The following is a 22,500-nucleotide window of genomic DNA, read 5'->3' as shown; positions in this document are numbered from 1 at the left end:
TGTGTGTGTATATTATATATATATATATATATGACAACAACACTCATAACAGTGACAACACAATTACATATATATATATATGTACATATGTATATATATATCTGTCAATGTATTTTTGTATGTATGTCTAGATATATATGTAGATATGTATATATATGTGTATATATATGTAGATGTGTATATATATATATGTAGATATGTGTATATATGTAGATATGTAAATATATATGTATATATATATGTGTCTGTATGTGTATATATATATATATATATATGTGTGTGTGTGTATCTATGTATGTATGTGTGTATATATATGTATGTGTGTGTATCTGTATCTATGTATGTGTATATGTACATATGTGTATATATATATATATATATATATGTAGATGTGTATATGTATATACATGTACATATGTCTATATGTAGATATGTATATATATGTTTATATGTGTGTGTGTGTGTGTGTGTGTGTATAGCAACACTCATAACAATGACAACACAATTACATTGACAATCATGTTACATTATTTTTAAAATGTTTCCTTTTCTTTTTCATAACCTCTTTAACACACTACTTCTCCGCTGCGAAGCGCGGGTATTTTGCTAGTTCAAGAATAAAACAATAACAAAAAATTCAAGTGACAACAAGATACCAAGAAGACATGATTCACCAGCGTTTGTTTGTGTGTCTGCTTATATCCCTTCAGTGAAATCTTTTACAGTTAGCAAAAATGTACACCGGGTGTTACAGACTCAAATCAAATGTATGTTTTTATTATATTATAGTAATAATATAGTAATAATAGTAGCAGTTCACTACTCAAAACGGGAAGAACCAGAGTTTGAATCGCTAACCTCTTGATTATGAGGCAGCAGTTCTTACCTCTGCACCAACCAAGCAGACATGTCAACTCTTTGTTGACTGATAGTTGGCCTTCAGTTTTTTACACATATATTTTTGAATAAAAGTGCACTGGGCGGCACGGTGGCGCAGTGGTAGCGCTGCTGCCTCGCAGTTAGGAGACCCGGGTTCGCTTCCCGGGTCCTCCCTGCGTGGAGTTTGCATGTTCTCCCCGTGTCTGTGTGGGTTTCCTCCAGGCGCTCCGGTTTCCTCCCACAGTCCAAAGACATGCAGGTTAGGTGGATTGGCGATTTTAAATTGGCCCTAGTGTGTGCTTGGTGTGTGGGTGTGTTTGTGAGTGTCCTGCGGTGGGTTGGCAACCTGCCCAGGATTGTTTCCTGCCTTGTGCCCTGTGTTGGCTGGGATTGGCTCCAGCGGACCCCCGTGACCCTGTGTTTGGATTCAGCGGGTTAGAAAATGGATGGATGGATGGATAAAAGTGCACTTGTTTTTTTATACCTTTTGTGAAAGTGTTTATTGGATATTTGGACTTCAGTCTTCAAACATTATACACTTCAGGTTAGCATTTTGTTAATTATTACTGTAACATGAAAAACGTTTCTGTTTTAGTTATGTGTTTAATATTTCTTGCCTTGCATTTCCTGTCATCCTACATTTACACGGATTGTTGTAGACACGGAACACACAAGAAATGTATGTATTCCAAATAACAATACATTATTTACCCTATACAATTACAGGCACCTTACACCCAGATAAACACACTTGAGCTGGGAGAACTTGAGCTGCGTCGGTGGGGGTGGGGGATGGGACAGCAGGCTGCTTGCTGCTTGTGCTAATTGACACATTTGCAAAACAAAGACACTGATGAGGAGCTGCGAAGGAATTTAAGGTGGCCCGGAATTATGACTTTTTTAGTAGGCTTCAGGGATTCTAGTATTAAAGACAGACACACTCTTTTTCTCTGATTTAACAATCTAAGTAGTAATAAAACAGATTAAAAAAGGGAATGTGTGGTTCTTTTTTTAATAAAAAATAAAACATTTTCCTTCTTTCAAATGGATTGCATGAATAAAATGAAAAAGCTCTGGGTTTCTGATATAACTTGGCATTTATTGATTTTCACCAATCATTTGTCATCATTATGGAAACTGTACTGTTCAAGAATGGCATCAGGCAGTAACAGCAGAAAAAAAAGTAACAGCAGAGATAAACAGTTGAGCAAAAGCAAAGTAAAAAGCAGAAGGGCAATCATAAATACAAAAACAAACATTAAATCAAGGACAGAAAAGACAAATATCAAATAAGTTGTTAACCAATAAAGTCATAAAAGAATCACACACTGGTTATTTTTACAGGTTATATGGATTATTAATTTTGGTTACCTTGGATGTCGCCTGCAGTTATGTCACAACTAGACAAAGAGCCAGTTTCGACAACGTAAGATGAAACGGGCACGAGTGGAATAGTAATAAGTATAAGCACCACAAACCTGATATAGGTGTATTGAATGAATGCGTAATTAGGCCTCGAGCTGTAGTCGAAATCGCCTTTCAGGCCTTTAGAGCTTTAATCGAAGTCGCCTTTCCCTTTGAATTTTGCGGCCGTAAATCCGCCGCCTGAGGCAACGTCGGTCTCGTAAGGTTTTTCGGGCAGCTGCACAGAAGGTGACTGCGCATTCGGCTTCGGACGTGCGTAGAAGGCGACTGCACATTCGGCTTCGGACGGATGTGAGTGAGTGAGTGAGGAGGCTGGCGAATTATGTATTAATTATGATATGTTCATGCTTTAAATTGTTTTTAAATAAATTATTCTGTGTATCTATTACAGCTAAAACATGTTTTTCACTTCAGGTAATCTTTGGTAAAATTCATTTTCTTGAAATGACTGAAAGTCACTTTCAATATGTAGAAATTTGTACTGAATTTATTATTTTATTTTGTATTGTTAATGGACCTTGCCATTTTGTGACATACTCAGGATTAATTATGCTATTAATGTGGAAGGTTTGGTCATCTAGTTGCTAACTGCCTGAAGTTACAAGGACACTAGAAAGCTTATTGTAGGGTTAGTAGAGTGAATTCACTGATGATACCTGCAAGAATTAAAGAGAGAAATTTCCTCTATATTGACAAATCTGGAGCAGCAGAATAGGCTATCAGTTCTAAACTAAATTAAAGATTTAAATATAGAGATTACCCCTTTATCTGCTAAACACAGAATACTCTCTATTGATGGTACTCCTATTGGTTGTGAGGCCACCACCCCACCAATTCAGATGAAAGCTGGCATTCTCCATATGGAGCAAATTACATTTTTTGTTTTTAATTGTGACGAACCTTGAGATATTCTTGGATTGCCAAGGTTAAAACAAAGAAATCGTAATATTAACTGGAATTCTGGAAAGATCAAGAACTGGGAATCTACCTGTTTTCCTCAAAGTATCTAATCTACACCTCATACAGTTTCATGTTGTTCAATCACCATGTTACCCAATTGTTACATAGAATTTTATGTTTTTAGCAAACAAAAGACCTTAAGAGCAGCCTCCTCATAGGAATTGTGATTGTTCCACGGATCTCTAACCTGGAGCTCCAGTGCCCAAGGGTAAAATCTAAAGTCTTTTTTGAGGAATATATTGAGAGAAAAAAAAGGGCTTATCAAATACTCTACTAGTCCTATACTTGCGGTTTATTTATTTATTTGGGATAGAAGAAAGATGGGGATCTGAGATCTTGTATAAATTAACTGAATCTTACTGTAATTAGGAACAAAAATATTAACTATAATAATAATATATTTTCTAAACTGGATATTCACATAGCATACATTTTAATATGCATCACAGAAGGAAAATAAATAGAAAACCGCTTTCATTACTACATCTGGCCATTACAAATACCATTTGAGACCAAACATTTATTCGCATTTTCAAATTGACCATATGTCAGTCACAAAGTGTACAGGTCATTGCAATTGAGGCTCAGTGAGTCTGGCATGGGTTACCAGTACTCATCCTTTTACCTGCCAGTACGGAGTAGCACAAACTGATCTTCAAGTCTTGGCATACACATGCCGAGTCCGCATTAAGAGAGTGTTTCTCAATCACTGGGTTGCACCACCAGTTGGTCTTGTTATCATTGATGGTTCACGAGTGGGTCAGAGTGGGTTGCCAAACCCAATGTTTCTCAACCAATGAGTGTTGATCCAGGTTGCTGATGGTGGGTTATAGTGGGTCACCAAACCAACAGGCAGTGATGTGTCCCCGATTCTAAGTGAGTTTGCTTCACCAAGAGGGACCAATGACCATGCTCATTCCACTGAAGGGGCAGTTTGCAATGGCTGCTAGTGGATCAACAATTAATTTAAAAAGGCAAAACTGTGAAGTAGGACCATAAAGGTTTATAAACACTGATATAAGGAAGGCAGTGCAGGCCAAATGTGTAATAATTAACCTCGTGGAGCAGCACTGATCTAAATAAACCTTAAAGAGCCTTCCAAGAGTATGAAAACATACAAGACACTGTTAAATAATAATAAAGAAAATATTTATTACTGCGACTGTTTTTTGCAATTTCTACAAGATTATTACCCTATTGTTTTCCTATTGCTTTCAGCTATACAAATCACTTCAATTCAGTCAGCCATACATCGGCGTATAACTGAATAGGGTAATGCTCTATCGTCTTGCAAATGCACCAGCTGTCTTATAAAATTTTATAAATTATAACTTTGAAAAACTATGTTTTACTACTGTATTTATATATATATATATATATATATATATATATATATATATATACACACACTAGGGGGCTCTGCCCCCTGCTCGCTTCGCTCGCCAACCCCTGGTGTTGGGTAATTATAAATAGCGTGATGTATGTATGAGATATAGCATAGTGTGAAGGTGTAGATGACGCATATAGGAAGCCAAGAATAAATTGCAAGGCACAGTGTAAAGATTTATCGGAAAATTTCTTTGTACACAACATTAGTAGTAAAGATGGTGTCTTGTTCTTGAATGAGTTTCTCTTGGCATGGATCATTTATAACCTTAACGTCAGATGAACGTCGAACTCGTGAGAAGGCCACATAAAGTTGTCCATGTCCAAAAACGGGGTCAGAGAGGTAGATGCCAACCTTGTTCATGGTTTGGCCTTGTGATTTGTTGATGGTCATGGCAAATGCAGGTTTAATGGGGAACTGTCGCCGTTTAAGTGTAAAAGGTAATTCTAGGTCAGAACTTGTAAGGTCAATTGTAGGAATCAGAACAGTATTGTTAGCATGTGATCCTGTAAGAAGTTTTGCTTCAATAACATTGTGTGTCATGGTGTTGACGACTAAACGTGTATCATTGCATAAACTTTGTTTAGTGTTAAGGTTTCTTAATAGCATGATTTTTGTTCCGATTGTAAGGTTAAGATTGTGTTGTGGTAATCCGGCTGGGTTAATAGTGTTCAAATATTGTAAGGGGAAATTAAGATGGTCATTGTTGTCATCAGAGTCAACTTTGTTAGAGCTTAGAAAGAGCCGTGCCTCTACAGGAAGTAATGCAATGACTTGGTTATTTATGTGATCAACAGTAATATTTTTTGGACATAATATAGTCCGTTGTGTTAAAAGGGATATTTGGTCTAATGAGATTGCTGTTCCACATATCTCCGTAACTAAGTCGTCGCAGATAAAGGCTTGAGGAATTGTAATAATATCTGGGTGAAGTCCATCTGTATTGGTGAGTGTCCCATCTCCCAGTTGTAATAACCAATTGCTATATTCTGGATCTGGGCATCGCATGTTTTGTACCAACTGTATCTTTTGAAAGCAATGCCAATTGTCCACGTAACATTTTTTCTTCCGCGGTTTTAGAAGCACGTTGTAGGCGCCGACATTTATTGTTTTTTTTGATGCGGGTTCGTGTTTGTGGTCCCGTTACTCGAGCCGTCTCGTTCTGTACCCGTGATCGTGAATTCATGACTTGTTTGTTCTTTATCGTTAGTAATATGGATAAGTAATAAGGAGGATCGCACTCACTGTTAATATGCGGACTGTTCGTTTCTTCGTATTATTACCAATCAGGTGTCGCGCCTGTATATGTATTGTAGTCCGGTCTCTTGTTGTTTATGTATGACGTCGTCCGCGTATTTTAAGGTGGACTGAACAATAGCTGAGCGCATTGCATGTGGAGCAATAGGTAAGCACTGTCTAAAATCTCCTCCTAATAAAAGTACCTTTCCTCCAAAGGGAATATTATTATTCATCAACGCAATGCCAACTGTCCGCGTATTTTAAGGTAGACTGAACAATAGCTGAACGCATTGCATGTGGAGCAATAGGTAAGCACTGTCTAAAATCTCCTCCTAATAAAAGTACCTTTCCTCCAAAGGGAATATTATTATTCATCAACGTTTGTAGAAGTTTATCAATGGTGTTGAGTAAGTGACTGGATGCCATTGTACATTCATCTATAATTAATAGTTTTGCAAGACGGATGTCACGTGCATTGTTACTGTTCATTTTCATAGTGGATACCGATGTTTCTGTGATTGGGACCATATTTTGAATAAGGAGTGACGTGTTTTTGGAGCCGAGACATTTTTTCTTCCACGGTTTCAGAAGCGCGTTGTAGGCGCAGACGTGTATTGCTTTTTTTTCATGCGGGTTCGTGTTTGTGGTCCCATTACTCGAGCCGTATCGTTGTGTACCCGTGATCGTGAATTCATGACTTGTTTGTTAATTATCGTTAGTAATATGGATAAGTAATAAGGAGGATCGCACTGACTGTTAATATGGAGCCTTTTCTGATCGTGAATTCATGACTTGTTTGTTCTTTATCGTTAGTAATATGGATAAGTAATAAGGAGGATCGCACTCACTGTTACGTCGTTTGTTAGCGTGCTTTTTTTTGAGGAGCGCGTTGCCTCATTTTTTATTTCTGTTAGTGGAGGGGGGCTTTGTGTGTCTTGGGTCTGAATCCTCTTTTTTGTGTGTGTCCTGTTTCGTGTGGTATGGGCTTCGTCTGGCGCTTTGTTGCATGGGTCTGGTTTCTTCATATTATTACCCATCAGGGGCCTCATGTATAACGCCGTGCGTAGAACTCATATTATAACATGGCGTAAGCACAAAAGCGGGATTGTGCGTACGCACAGAAAAATCCAGATGCAGGAATCTGTGCGCACGCAATCTTTCACGTTCTTCCACTACATAAATCCCGATCAGCGTGAAAAGTAATGCACGTACACACGCCTTCTGTCCCGCCCCAACTCCTCCCAGAATTATGCCTCTTTGAATATGCAAATCAATATAAATAGCCTTCTGTGAAAAGACAATGGGAAAAGCACAGGGGAAAATGTAAGAATTTCAGCGAATACCAAGTGGAGGCAAAGGAAAAAGGTACTGTTTGTTGGTTTAAACAGTGGTATAATCAACAAAGGAAAGTTGATCGAGTGACAGAGTGTCGGAGAAACTCGAAAGATCCAAGTTCACAAAGTCGCACAGTGCCCGAAATAAAAAAGAAATCACATATCAAAGTCGCCGTGAAAAGGCGAGTCGTAGCCCACCGTCTGAGTGTCATATGAAAGCTTATTAGGGTACAGACAAAACAAATAGGCACACAGTGGGGAAAAAAGCATGAAATGTCAACTTTAATCTCGGAATTTCCACTTTAATCACGTAGTTTATTTTGCCATTAAAGTAGAACATCATAAACTTCATCTTAAAATTGTTTATTTTACTAGTTTCTCAAGTAGCACGTTAAATGCTTTGTTCTGTATTTGATCTTCTATGTGCTCTGTGTGTGTGAATCACTACATGCTTCCGTTCTTTCTCTTTCTCCGACAGGACACATAATCCATTACATTCGTGATATTACAGCTCTCTGAATAATTAAAATACTGTGATGTATACGTGATATCATTTTCATGATGATAGGAATGAAAACATGTTATTAAACATGGGAACACAGTGGCGCAGTGATTGTTCATATCTCACGCAAGAGTCTTGCTGCGCCATGTGCGACCTTCGATTAAATAATTTATTACAGAAGTACTGTCTCTTTCAAACATACTAACCTCCAATTCCTGTCCTAACTTTTCTTTCTCCAAATGCCCAATCGCCACACAATCAGCTCTGTAATAGACGTTAGGCCATCTGTAAGCTTAGAACGCCGATTCTTCAAAACTTTTAAGGAACATTGAAATATCTTCGTAGTACATGTTTAATTATTCTATCCGTCTATCTTTCCAGTGTCGCGTCAGCGCAAGAATACAGCGCAATGCAGGAACAATCCCTGAACTAGCTAGCGCTGCGGCACCGTGTCCTCACATGTTTAATTATTAACAATACAGATTATTTAAATGAAGTTAGTTTTATCTGTATAATATAATCAACATATTTTGCTGCATTTCATCTTAAAAATGATATCATATGTAAATACACGCTTCATAAAGTGGCGCAGGTTGTGCAATATTATAACTGTAGTGCAAGTTTACAGTGAGGTAATTGTACTTATAAGTACAAACAGTTCTGCAAGGAGCACTTGATGGACTAATTGAGTGCGTTTATAGTTCTTGGGATGAAACTTTTTCTAAACCACGAAGTCCGTACAGGGAAGTCTCTGAAGCGTTTTGACTTGGCTCAGGCAGCGTCTGCTTCATGCTGTGTACCGATAATTCTCTTTCCGATCAGCTGCTGCTGTGACTCCCCAATCAGATACAGTGATATAAATACTCCGAGTGGTACAGTGAGAGTAATATGGAAAAAGATGATCTGCTGTGGCAACACCTAACGGGAGCAGCTGAAAGAAGAAGAAGATGCAGTGAGAGTTGCAACGCTAAAGCAGTTATGGTATTTGGAATACTTTGGCTATTTCCTGGACCATTATATTGCTGCAGGTTAATTACAATCAGATGCATTACACTAATAAACAATATGCAGTTAGTTTCAGTGTATTTATAAAGCCGCGTCAGGAATGTGGATCTAAGAAAGAAAGGGTGATCACACAGGAACAGTAGCACTGCTTTGACGCTGGGTGCCGCCAGTCTGCAAAACCGAGCGGAGAAATTGCGTACGCCAAGGTATGAGTTACCGTGGAAATGTGCGTGGCTTTACGCCAAGTTTAGGTTTTATACATCACGATTTGAGCGTGGAAAGGTTCGTACGCAACATTTCTGTGTGTACGCACCGTTTATACATGAGGCCCCAGGTGTCGCGCCTGTATATGTATTGTAGTCCGGTCTCTTGTTGTCTATGTATGACGTCGTTTGTTGGCGTGCGTTTTCTTTGAGGGGCGCGTTGCCTCATTTTTTATTTCTGTTAGTGGAGGGGTGCTTTGTGTGTCGTGGGTCTGAATCCTATTTTTTGTGTGTGTCCTGTTTCGTGTGGTATGGCCTTCGTGTGGCGCTTTGTTGCATGGGTCTGTTTCTATGGGTGTGGCGCATCATTTCTCATTTTCCGGTGCTTGGAGGGGGGCTGTGTGTGGCACCTGCGCACTACATCTTTTGCGTCCACGGCCCATGTCTCTGCGTCCATCCGGTTTACCATTCTCGTTTAGTAATATGGATAGATATATTATATATATATATATATATATATATATATATATATATATATATATATATATATATACACACACACACACACACACAGTTAGGTCCATAAACATTTGGATAGAGACTTTTTTCTAATTTTGGTTCTGTACATTACCACAATGAATTTTAAATGAAACAACTCAGATGCAGTTGAAGTGCAGACTTTCAGCTTTAATTCAGTGGGGTGAACAAAACGATTGCATAAAAATGGGAGGCAAGTAAAGCATTTTTTTAACACAATCCCTTCATTTCAGGGGCTCAAAAGTGTATATATATATATATATATATATATATATATATATATATATATTGTGGCAGGTGGCTGGGGTCCATGCCCAGCTGGAAGGCCCCTGCACTCTATATTCATGGACAGTGCAATACCTCACCCTGGACGCTAGATGACCGCCCCCTTAGGTTGAAGCGGTGCCTCGGTTTCTCGCAGGGCTCCATGTGGGTTGGAGTTGGACGCAGCCCTGTTGGGTCCCGCAGGCACCACCAGGGGGGTGCTGTACCTGGGACTCCTGAGCTCGTGTGGGCAGTGTATTCATCACACCCGGAAGTGCAGCCGGAACTCGGCGATCAAGCACCTGGAGCACTTCCGGGTGAACTATAAAAGGAGTCAGCGACCACCACTCAGCGGCCAGAGTCGGGTGGAGGAGGACAAGGTTGCCTGGGAGGAGTGGTGGTAGGAGAAAGGAGTGCTTTGTATGCTGTGATTAGGACTGTGTATTGCCTGTGGGGTTCATGGGGAAGATGTGTCCCACAGGTGAAGAAAAATAAATATTTGTTTTATTTTACATGTGCCTCCGTGTGAATCTGTGTCGGGCGCAACATAGCGCCTTTCTTACTATCTATTTTATATATATATATATATATATATATATATATATATATATAAAAACTTATTTTTCCAATTATCTGGAATCTCATGTTAGACATATTAAGTAGGAGAAATGTAAGTTCTACAGAACTTACGGTGTTGTTTCTGTGTTATTAAATTTGTTAATCAGGGATCAAAATGGACAATGGTAAGTTCACTTTTTAAATTGCAAACACCCAGAAAATACTAAACAGGTTTTAAAATTTGAGGCAATTTTTCCAGTTATTATCATTGGTTTATTATAAATTTTAGTAGTGTTATTTCAGATGGACTCCACAGCACAAAGTGGATTTGTTTGATGAAAAATACCAGGTTACTCGGGCTCCAAGAAATTCTCAGAATCTGGCAAGGTTTACCTTTGTGCTTATTTTTCCAGAAACAATTAGTAACATTATTACATGGGTAACAATGAATTATATACCATAAAACTGGCACTGGAAGAATAGTGTCCCTGGCTAGAGGGTTCTAAATACCCTTTTATGATTTTAGTAACCAACAGAATTTAATCTATTAGAAAACAGCTAAAAGACTGCAAGACAAGCTGGATGGGTATTGTTTTTTTTTAGCAGTCTTGATTTTGTAATTCCCTACAGACCCCAAAGGTAACAACTGTAAGATAGATGCAAATTCTCTTATGTCTGACTCAGATTAGACTCTAGTGCACCTCACTTTTTTCCCTCCAGAAAAGTCCTTGGGATTTACTACTGTTTATTCTTAATATGTTAATTGAGAGAGCTAGGGCGACAAAGGTGCTTATGTGCTGAAGTCTTGTAATGGGCCTACAATGCAGCATTTTTTGGATACTTAGGTATTTCTCAGAAAAAAGACTGGGAGATATATCTGGTGGAAAAATATGGTTCTCGATAATGGTGGCCTTATTTCAGCTTTGACAGGTGTGTGCTTATTCTAAACCTTAGCAAGTCCTTCCATTAGGTTTATTGCAACCATTTTTGGAATCTACCAGTACAGTCCTGCATCAGGTTGGATACCTGCCACACAAAAATGTAGGAATCAAGTCTTTTTTATGTGAGTTTCAAGAGGTCTTATGCAGCTTTGCTTTAAAGATTTCATTAGGTTTAAAGACTTTGCTTAGACTGCAATGGGCTGGCGCCCTGCACAGGGATTTGTTCCTGCCTTGTGCCCTGTGTTGGCTGGGACTGGCTCCAGCAGACCCCCGTGACCGTGTGTTAGGATATAACGGGTTGGAGAATGACTGACTGACTGACTTTGCTTAGACCCATGAAAACAGGTTAACATTTTTGCAGATAGATCTGTCTTGTATGTAAGATTATAAATTACTCAAATACAACATTCTGAAATTTAATTTAGTATGGCAAAGTGTATATACCTGCAAAACCTTAAATAAATGGGTATATAAAATATCTATCATCATAATGACTTCATATGAAAAGAAAATTTTCAGTAACAAGTTTCCTGTGGAAGAATTATCTGATCCAGTTTAAAAATATGAAAAAAAATTTCTTCAGAGTAAATTAAAGTATTAGACATAGAAAACAAATTGCCTTATTATACAATTGCACAACAAGAACTCTTATCTAAAAATGCTTCAATAAGCATATGTAATCCCCTAATTGACAATAAAAACAGTTTTACTGTTATTTATATAAAACATAACAAAGAAATGCACACATACTTACATGCACACATACATTTCTAAAGCAGCTTAATCTAAAACAGGATCACAAGGAGTCTTAGCCTATTCTGCAGAATATTCCAGTTTACCTTAAATAATAAGTGTCTGTTTTCCCCATAGAGAGCCCAGATCGCCGAAACACTTCTTTCCTCTTCCATCCTTCTCCCAAAATTGGCCAGTCTTCCCAATTCTCTCCTGGACCAGTCTTCTTTTTTCGCTGTTTAGGAAATAGCCTTTGAAATTAAACAAAACAGTAAGTATCCAGATACTACAACCTAATTTACCCAATTACTCAGCTACATCACTACATCATTCACTGAAATCAATATTTAACTGTCACTTGTTGAGAGGTGGGGGGAACTGTCAACAAATGTTTCACACTAAGCAAGGTTTCGGGTGCCTAATGTTGCATTTCCAAACTTAAATTTTCTTTACAATAAGTAAATTGTGTAAGAATATTATATCAGCCACTTCATTTAAAAAATTCTCAATATGGAAAAGAAAAAAAAAATAAAATAAAAAACAGATGTAACATTCAGAATCCAAGCACTAGTATATATCAATTAAAGTTCTTTGATTTCCATAGTACATTTTCCAAAACATGCAGCGGTTTCTAAAAAAAGTTCTACAATAAGTAAATATGAAATAACCAAAAGTAAAAATTACAAAAAAGTTGCAAGATACAATAGACATCTGAGACATCCCAGGTCTAATAACGTATTAATAACGTAGGTTTCCAACAAGAAAAGGGCCAAAATATGCACCAACACTACCTGGTACTTTCTGCTAGCAAATGGAAAAGTGCAGTTTTATTTTAAATTAAAAATAATAATAAAATAACAACACATATATATAGTCCATGTAGCAGAAAATATACTATTGTAAATAATCAAAATCCTAATTCATCAATTAAGAATTTTGTCTTTGTGTAAATACATATTGTGACTTATATCTTCACAGCCTGAAAATATATTCTAAACAGGTACATGTTTGCAGGTCATATTTATTTTTGCTTTGTAGTGTTCAAAAATTCCCTTATGAATCATTACTGTGAACACAGATGTTTTTTTGTTTAAAGAAGTATATGTTGTGGGGTAAGTAATAGTAAAAATATGTCCACTGTGCTGAAATTATATTGTCTACTAAAGTTGATTTCACAGATTATATATATAATATATTTTGGCTTTTAAAACGTGTTTGCTCTTTCCATGGACAAGGGCACACACAACAATAAATTATATAAGTAATAAATGCTACTATTTCTTAAAATAGAAGTTCACCACTTTCAACATATGGGTTGATTTTAGCAGCTATCATGTCTTGTGACAATAACTTAAACCATTTTGGTATGTACTGTATTTCTTGTATGGAAAAGTGTACTGTCAAAAGCTTTAGATATTCCTCAATTTTCAAAGATCTCAAAAAAATGTTTATTGCATGCATTACAAATATATCCTATCCCTTATAGGCAGGCAATGTGTGTTCAAGTCTTTGGACTTCAAACCCTGAAGTTTTAGGCTGAAATCATACCACTTACAATTTGTGATCATTATTGGAAGTGATCTTTGAATGTCTGTCTGCAAGGTCCTTTTATTTTAAAAGAGCCTTCAAAAGATGTATTGTTATGTAAGCTAAACACAAGATGGCATTTTTGTGTTAGCCCCTACTAAACAACATGTGTTCTACTCAAAAGATTGCTTAACGGTTTATACAGGGAGAGCCAAAAAGAAGTAACAAATTTCAAACATTTATTCTACCAAAATGGTACAAGATAAAATAAATTTCATTACGACACAAGAAAGAGTATACAAAATAGATTTTTTTCCACTGTGTTTTAAAAATGATGTCTTCATGGTGGTGGCCATTATTAGTGATACACTCTTCGAGACAATTTCTGAATGTTCACATTTCTTGTTTGGCCATTTCAAGGAGAAGAGCAGCAATTTCGTGGCAAACAGCATCCTTGAGGGCTGCAACGTTTTGAGGTTGGTGTATGTATACCTTAGACTTGAGATAGCCCCACAAGAAAAAAATCACACAGAGTGAGATCAGGTGAACATGAAGGCCACCTGACATCATCATGTAGGGAGATCAGCTTCCCCAGAAACATCTCCTGCAAAACTTACATGGATCTCCGCACCATAATCCTGTTGAAACCAGGCATCCACCACATCCATTTCTTCCAGTTGGGGCTGCAAAAAGTTCTCTAGCATTTCAATGTAATGTTCTGAAGTTTCGGTGACTGTTGATTCCCCCCTCCTCAAAAAAGTAAGAGCCTACAATGCCAAATTGTCAAACGGCACACCAAACACGCTCACTGTGCAGTGCTCTCTGATGAAGTTCACAAGGGGTGGTTTCAGCCCAAAAGCGAAAGTTTTGCTTATTTACACAACCATTCAAATGGAAATGTGTCTCATCGCTACACGTGACGATGGCATCTGTTTGCAGAATGTTCAAATACAACTCTCTACGGCTCTCCCAGTCTCTCTCAGTGAGTTCATACACTACCATCATTTTATATGGATGGAAATTAAGGTCCTCATGCAAAATCCTCCTCATGGACGTGTTGGAAATGCTAGAGGCAGAAGCATGTTTGCATGCTGAACATCTAGAAGACTGCAAAATTGATGCACTTACAGCTTGGATGTTTTCAGGTGTCTGTATAGTTTGAGGATGGCCTGGAGATTTTCTGTTCAGTGTTGTACCCGTATGTCTAAATTTAGCCACCCACTGAAGAACTGGTTTTCCGATTTGGGACGTCACCGTTAGGAGAAATGCTGAAGTGTGTTCAGAAATCCCGTTAGCGATGATGGATTTGTTGTTTTTGAAGAACGCTTAGACAGCGAAAGCATGGTGTGCACCGGACCAAGGCATGTTGCCGACTAAAAACAAGGGATCACCTATCAAAGGACCCCCACTCCAACCCACTCGGCTGGTTCTACCTCGCGCAATGACTTTCAATTTAGCTCACCCTGTATTTATTGAAGGGAAAAGTACTGTATACCATTGGGATTCTATAAAAGATGCCATATAATTATCCATTACTAGTGGAAAAGAGTGAATAACTTTGCAGAAGCAAGGCAGCATAGAATCAAAATCGAAACAAATGTTTTACTGAATGTAGTGCAGGTAACAGACCATAAATTCAACTTTCAAAGTTGCCATTTACTGGATGCTCAGGGTGCAAGACTGATGTATTAGAAACAGATGATTCCTAATACAATTTCAGACTGTTCATAAGTGAAGTATATTAGCCCGGAATACTTGCATATGAACTGATGCAGCATTCTTTGCATTTCTTGCAAGTCAAGGAATAATTCAAACACTTGAGGTTAAAATGTGCTAGAAAGCAAAATCTTTACATTAAGGAAAGGAAATCATGAGTTAAAAACATCCCAGTTTATTTTTTAGGTGTCTGTATTTTGTTGACAGCAATTTATAACCAGTGCCTCTTCACACAGGAGAAATACTTTATGGTAATACATCTCTTCTTTGACGTACTGATAAGAGATTCAGGTTTACTCACCTGAATAGAATGTTATTTATTGACAAATTACTTATTCTTTAAAAATCTCACTTGGCAATGAAGCTATACTCCTAACTGTAACTTTGTATCTATTCTGAACTACAGGTAAAGTTTGTTGGAATATGGATATAAATGCAAATGTTATTTTTTTAATTTATGTTTTGTTTTTAATTTTTTGCTTTTCTATTGCTTTATTTTTACATTCATACGAGATTATTGTGAAAATAATTTAGTGCCAGAATAATGCTTTTAAATATTTTTCTTTCCTCCTTTCATTTACTCTTTCTTAAAATATATAGTTGAAGAATTATACTCTTTGTTCTTAACATTTGAGATGCCATACATATTACTCAATATAAACAAATATACAGTATATATTAGTCATAATCTCATACTCTCAAATGCTGTTATCCATACACCTATTTTTTTTATTGCTGTTCTTCTGTAGTGGCTTTTTAAGTCTGGACTACGCCTAACCAGTTGACACTATATACTACTGTAGTTTTTCTGTGGTTCCCTCAGTGCAGCTAGTTGGGGCCTGAACAATAATTCATGCCCAAGGGCTACCTACCCCCTAAGTCCCCACATGGGTTCATTTCCATATCTCTTTGAACACAAGAAAATCTATTTTCATATTTTTCATAATTGTTTTTGTCATGCAGGTGGCAAAATTTTGTATATACACTTTTTCCGTCAACTTTAGAGATTGATATGGACAGTAGACAACATCAAAGCTCTTTATGGCAGTTTCTTGAATACAACATTAAAAGCAGCCAACATACGTGCATTGTCTAGAAGCAGGATAAGTTGTGTACTGCAAACATTGGAGTAAAAAACACAAAAAGATGACCTACAGAATCATTATAAACTGACGTACAAGTTCTTCTAGGCAAAGCAAAAAAAGGGTGAAAAGCATTAACAATCAGAATGCATATACAAGTTCAAGCTCATACTGTAAGTTCACATAATGCAAAACAATAACCATTAAATATCATGTTCACAAAAGGCAAAAGCTTGAAGAATAAACTCAGTCAAACATAAAAAATGGCATGTGTACAAGCTTATGTGACATGCCATTATTCAGAAAATGTGCTATTTCTTTCATCTTTCAGTTTAACAGGTTATGCGCTACACATTTAAATGTTATGTTAGAAAAGTAATAGTGTAACAGAGAAAGAAGTATTCCAATTGTTCATATTTCTGCAACACTAGGCTACTTCAGTCATTATTTGTTTGCTTAAATCCAGTTAAATATGGATTGATACATTTCACACAAAAGTGCAATTTGTTCAGGAAAAATTATCAAAAATATAAAGTGTGAAAACTGTGGAAGAACCTCAGAGGAAGACAGGAGTCGTTAATCAAATAAGTCTTTATTCAGGCACAAGTGAGTACATGGATTCATGTGTTGCAATGCAGAAGAGCGAAGTTCCCTTGTTCGGTCGTCTATTTAATATTTTCTCCCCCATCCGCCCCCTTACTTATCAAGCAAACAAAAAGTTGTTTATCTGAGGATTCCGTCTTTATTGTGTAAATCAGTTATCCATTTCTTTTTTTTGTGTACGTGTCAGATAGGCCCTAAAGAAGGAAAGGTCATCTTTCTTGTGTCTAACAGACACATTCCTAAAAAGGAAGTTGTCCTAGGTCTGCTTACTGCACCCGGTCTTATGACAGACGCTTGTATGAATAACCTTCCGTTATAGCAAAACAGCTCTGTCAGCTTTTAATCGTTAGTAGCTTGAAAGCAGTTAATTTTTCTTTCACAAAAGCATCTAAAAAAAAAATGTTCATGTTTAGGGTCTGATTGTGTTTTGCTTGTTTTATTGGGACTTACCTGTAGCTTTTTACTAACATTAAACAAATACTATATTCAAACACATTAAGCCTACAGTTCTGATTGTGAAAAAAACCAAACTCCACAAAATCTTTTTAACCATAGCATAGTCCATAGTTACTACAACTAAAACACACACACACATATATATATTTATATATAAACAGTATATATGTATGTGTGTGTATATATATTTTTATACTGAGGTGGACAGCTCGGTCCCATGCCCGGCAGGGACGTCCCTACTGCATCTGTTCTGGAGGAGCAACCATGGGCAGCTCAATACCTCCCCCGGATGCTTGGTGACAGCCTCCCTGGTGGACGGTGATCCCCCAATCTGTTGCATGGCTCCATGGGAGATGGAGTCCTCCACAGCCTGGTCGGGGGCTTGGATGGCTGCTAGGGGGAGCTGCATGGAGTCAGCAGCCCGTCTGGAAGAATCTTCAGCCCCACCCGGAAGTGCAATTAGGTCCAGGTGGTTAAGCACCTGGAACGCTTCTGGTTTGGATATAAAAGGGCCAGCCACCACCACTCGAGAGCGAGAGTCGGAGGACTTGTTACAATATATATAGTGTGTATGTATATATACATATACATATATACATATATACAGTTAGGTCCATAAATATTTGGACAGAGACAACTTTTTTCTAATTTTGGTTCTGTACATTACCACAATGAATTTTAAATGAAACAACTCAGATGCAGTTGAAGTGCAGACTTTCAGCTTTAATTCAGTGGGGTGAACAAAACGACTGCATAAAATTGTGAGGCAACTAAAGCATTTTTTAACACAACCCCTTCATTTCAGGGGCTCAAAAGTAATTGGACAATTGACTCAAAGGCTATTTCATGGGCAGGTGTGGGCAAGTCCATCGTTATGTCATTATCATTTAAGCAGATAAAAAGCCTGGAGTTGATTTGAGGTGTGGTGCTTGCACGTGGAAGATTTTGCTGTGAACAGACAACATGCGGTCAAAGGAGCTCTCCATGCAGGTGAAAGAAGCCATCCTTAAGCTGCGAAAGCAGAAAAAACCCATCCGAGAAATTGCTACAATATTACGAGTGGCAAAATCTACAGTTTGGTACATCCTGAGAAAGAAAGCAAGCACAGGTGAACTCAGGAACGCATAAAGACCTGGACGTCCACGGAAGACAACAGTGGTGGATGATCGCAGAATTATTTCCATGGTGAAGAGAAACCCCTTCACAACAGCAAACCAAGTGAACAACACTCTCCAGTGGGTAGGCATATCAATATCCAAGTTTACTATAAAGAGAAGACTGCATGAAAGTAAATACAGAGGGTGCACTTCAAGGTGCAAGCCACTCATAAGCCTCAAGAATAGAAAGGCTAGATTGGACTTTGCTAAAGAACATCTAAAAAAGCCAGCACAGTTCTGGAAAAACATTCTTTGGACAAATGAAACCAAGATCAACCTCTACCAGAATGATGGCAAGAAAAAAGTATGGAGAAGGCATGGAACAGCTCATTATCCAAAGCATACCACACGGTGGAGGCAGTGTGATGGCTTGGGTCATGCATGGCTGCCAGTGGCACTGGGACACTAGTGTTTATTGATGATGTGACACAGAACAGAAGCAGTCGAATGAATTCTGAGGTGTTCAGAGACATACTGTCTGTTAAAATCCAGCTAAATGCAGTCAAATTGATTGGTCGGCGTTTCATGATACAGATGGACAATGACCCAAAACATACAGCCAAAGCAACCCAGGAGTTTATTAAAGCAAAGAAGTGGAAAATTCTTGATGGCTAAGTCAGTCACCTGATCTTAACCTAATTGAGCATGCATTTCACTTGTTGAAGACTAAACTTCAGACAGAAAGGCCCACAAACAAACAGCAAATGAAAGCCGCTGCAGTAAATGCCTGGCAGAGCATTAAAAAGGAGGAAACCCAGCATCTGGTGATGTCCATGAATTCAAGACTTCAGGCTGTCATTGCCAGCAAAGGGTTTTCAACCAAGTATTAGAAATGAACATTTTATTTCCAGTTATTTCATTTGTCCAATTACTTTTGAGCCCCTGAAATGAAGGGATTGTGTTAAAAAAAATGCTTTAGTTGCCTCACATTTTTATGCAATCGTTTCGTTCACCCCACTGAATTAAAGCTGAAAGACTGCACTTCAACTGCATCTGAGTTGTTTCATTTAAAATTCATTGTGGTAATGTACGGAACCAAAATTAGAAAAAAGTTGTCTCTGTCCAAATATTTATGGACCTAACTGTGTACACATATATATACATATACACACACACACACACATTTTATATATATATATATATATATATACATACACGCAAAATACCCGCGCTTCGCAGCAGAGAAGTAGTGTGTTAAAGAGGTTATGAGAAAGAAAAGGAAACATTTTAAAAATAAAGTAACATGATTGTCAATGTAATTGTGTTGTCATTGTTATGAGTGTTGCTGCCTTTTATATATATAATATACACACACATAAACATATATATACATATCTATACTAATAAAAGGCAAAGCCCTCACTGACTCACTGACTGACTGACTGACTGATTCACTCATCACTAATTCTCCAACTTCCCGTGTAGGTAGAAGGCTGAAATTTGGCAGGCTCATTCCTTACAGCTTACTTACAAAAGTTAGGCAGGTTTCATTTCGAAATTCTACACGTAATGGTCATAACTGGAACCTGTTTTTTGTCCATATACTCTAATTGAGGAGGCAGAGTCACGTATCACGTCATCACGTATTACGCCTCCTACGTGATCACGTGAAGTGAAAACAAGGAAGAGATTTACAGCACGAGTCAAATGCGGGAATGAAGGTAAATGACGTTAATTGCTGAGTGTCTTAATACTGTGTAAGCATACATATTAACAGATGTGCAATTAAACGTGTGCATTTACAGGGTGATTTCTCAGGCTTAAAAGCTCGCCTTTTATCAAACGCGGGAACAAAGGTAAATGACGTTGTTGAGTGTCTTTTAATACTGTGTAACCATACATATTAACACATGTGCAATTAAACGTGTGCATTTACAGGGTGATTTCTCAGGCTTAAAAGCTTGCCTTTTATTAAAAAGGTAAATGCTGTTTTCATTCTGAAGGGCACAAACCACGTTAGATTTCATGCTCAAGAGTAAGCTCAGCACACAGCTTGGTCATATTACAACCGGAAGGGTGAACTGACAATATGGTATACAAAGAGATCCTTAAGAAATGATTATTGATTCATTTTCCCTCAGTTTAAAAAGGTTTACTTTTCTTCTTAATAAAAATTTTAAAGCGGTACTTCGCCGCTGCAAAGCGCGGGTATTTTGATATATATCAAAATATATCGCGTCATCACGCCTCCCATGTAAGCAAGTGAACTGACCCGCTGCCATTTGCAATGCCATATTCGCGAGATACAAGTTTAATGACAAGACACGAGGTATAAACGACAGTTTGGATCACTTTGGGACAGAGTTAAAATTGCTGTGGCCAGAAACTTTTAACTGCCGGATCTTAGCTAACATTAAATAAACCCGTGGACATCGCAACATCACACAAGACAGCAGCTCACGTGAAGTGACTGAACGCAGCAGGAGTGATCACTTCAATGAATCAAACCTATTCAAAAAACACATTTCACAATTGATAAGGTACGAAAACAATAGATAGATAGATAGATAGATAGATACTTTATTAATCCCAAAGGGAAATTCACAATATGAAACCGATTGTGGATTTCCGTACAGCCACTGAAACTTTGTGACGGCACGAGACTTCAGGTGATGTGTCTGCAAAAGAACCTCATTCAGGCAACTATTTTTACTGGCAGTGGCTCAGCGGAGAGAGTTTTTATTCCTCGCATCCCCGTTATACCCTCTGATCTTCAATTTCAATTCAAACGCCTCCAATTTATACTAAGGCTCTGCTTAGCAATGACAATTAATAAGTCTCCGTTGTTGAGTGTCTTTTAATACTGTGTAAGCATAGATATTAACACGTGCAATTAAACGTGTGCATTTACGGGGTGATTTCTCAGGCTTAAAAGCTCGCCTTTTATTAAAAAGGTGAATGCAAACTGTTTTCATTCTGAAGGGCACAAACCACGTTAGATTTCATGCTCAAGAGTAAGCTCAGCACACATCTTGGTCATATTAGAACCGGAAGGGCGAACTTACAACATGGTATACAAAGAGATCCTTAAGAAATAATTATTGATTCATTTTCCCTCAGTTTAAAAAGGTTTACTTTTCTTCTTAATAAAAATTTTAAAGCAGTACTTCGCCACTGCCAAGCGCGGGTATTTTGATATATATCAAAATATATCGCGTCATCACGCCTCCAAAGTAAGCACGTGAACTGACCCGCTGCCGTTTGCAATGCCATATTTGCGAGATACAAGTTTAATGAGAAGACACCAGGTATAAACGACAGTTTGGATCACTTTGTGACAGAGTTAAAATTGCTGTAGCGAGAAACTTTTAACTGCCGGGTCTTATCTAACATTAAATAAACCCCTGGACATCGCAACATCACACAAGAGATCGGCTCACGTGAAGTGACTGAATGCAGCAGGAGTGATCACTTCCATGAATCAAACCTGTTCAAAAAACACATTACACAATTGATAAGGTACGACAACAATATGAAACCGATTGTGGATTTGCGTACAGCCACTGAAACTTTGTGACGGCACGAGACTTCAGGTCACGTGTCTCCAAAAGAACCTCATTCAGGCAACTATTTTTACTGGCGGTGGCTCAGGGGAGAGAGTTTTTATTCCTCGCATCTCCGTTATACCCTCTGATCTCCCATTTCAATTCAAACACCTCCAATTTCCACTAAGGCTCTGCTTAGCAATGACAATTAATAAGTCTCAGGGACAGACCCTACAAAAGGTTGGCATTGATTTGAGGCAGGACTGCTTTTCACATGGCCAACTGTACGTTGCATGCTCAACAGTAAGCTCAGCACACAGCTTCGTCATATTACAACCAGAGGGGAGAACTGACAACGTACTATACAAATAGATCCATAACAAATAATTATTGATTCATTTTCCCTCAGTTTAAAAAGGTTTACTTTTCTTCTTAATAAAAATTTTAAAGCAGTACTTCGCCACTGCGAAGCGCGGGTATTTTGATATATATCAAAATATATCGCGTC

At 37.9% G+C, this 22,500-nt stretch overlaps 1 protein-coding gene across 2 annotated transcripts in view; it reads right to left on the bottom strand.

Moving 5' to 3' along the window:
- Window positions 1-22,500, bottom strand: part of LOC114660537 (methyl-CpG-binding domain protein 1-like) — a 417,772-nt gene that overhangs the window by 135,970 nt on the left and 259,302 nt on the right. For both annotated transcript variants that reach the window (XM_051933483.1, XM_051933485.1), the window contains one exon: window positions 12,074-12,217. In XM_051933483.1, the coding sequence (XP_051789443.1) occupies window positions 12,074-12,217 (144 nt within the window). The remainder of the gene's footprint in view (window positions 1-12,073; window positions 12,218-22,500) is intronic.

This window comes from Erpetoichthys calabaricus, chromosome 11 (genome assembly GCF_900747795.2).
Source record: "Erpetoichthys calabaricus chromosome 11, fErpCal1.3, whole genome shotgun sequence".
NCBI classification, from domain to species: domain Eukaryota; kingdom Metazoa; phylum Chordata; class Cladistia; order Polypteriformes; family Polypteridae; genus Erpetoichthys; species Erpetoichthys calabaricus.
The sequence above is the reverse complement of the archived record's forward strand: the minus strand, read 5'-3'. Positions and strand labels throughout refer to the sequence as shown.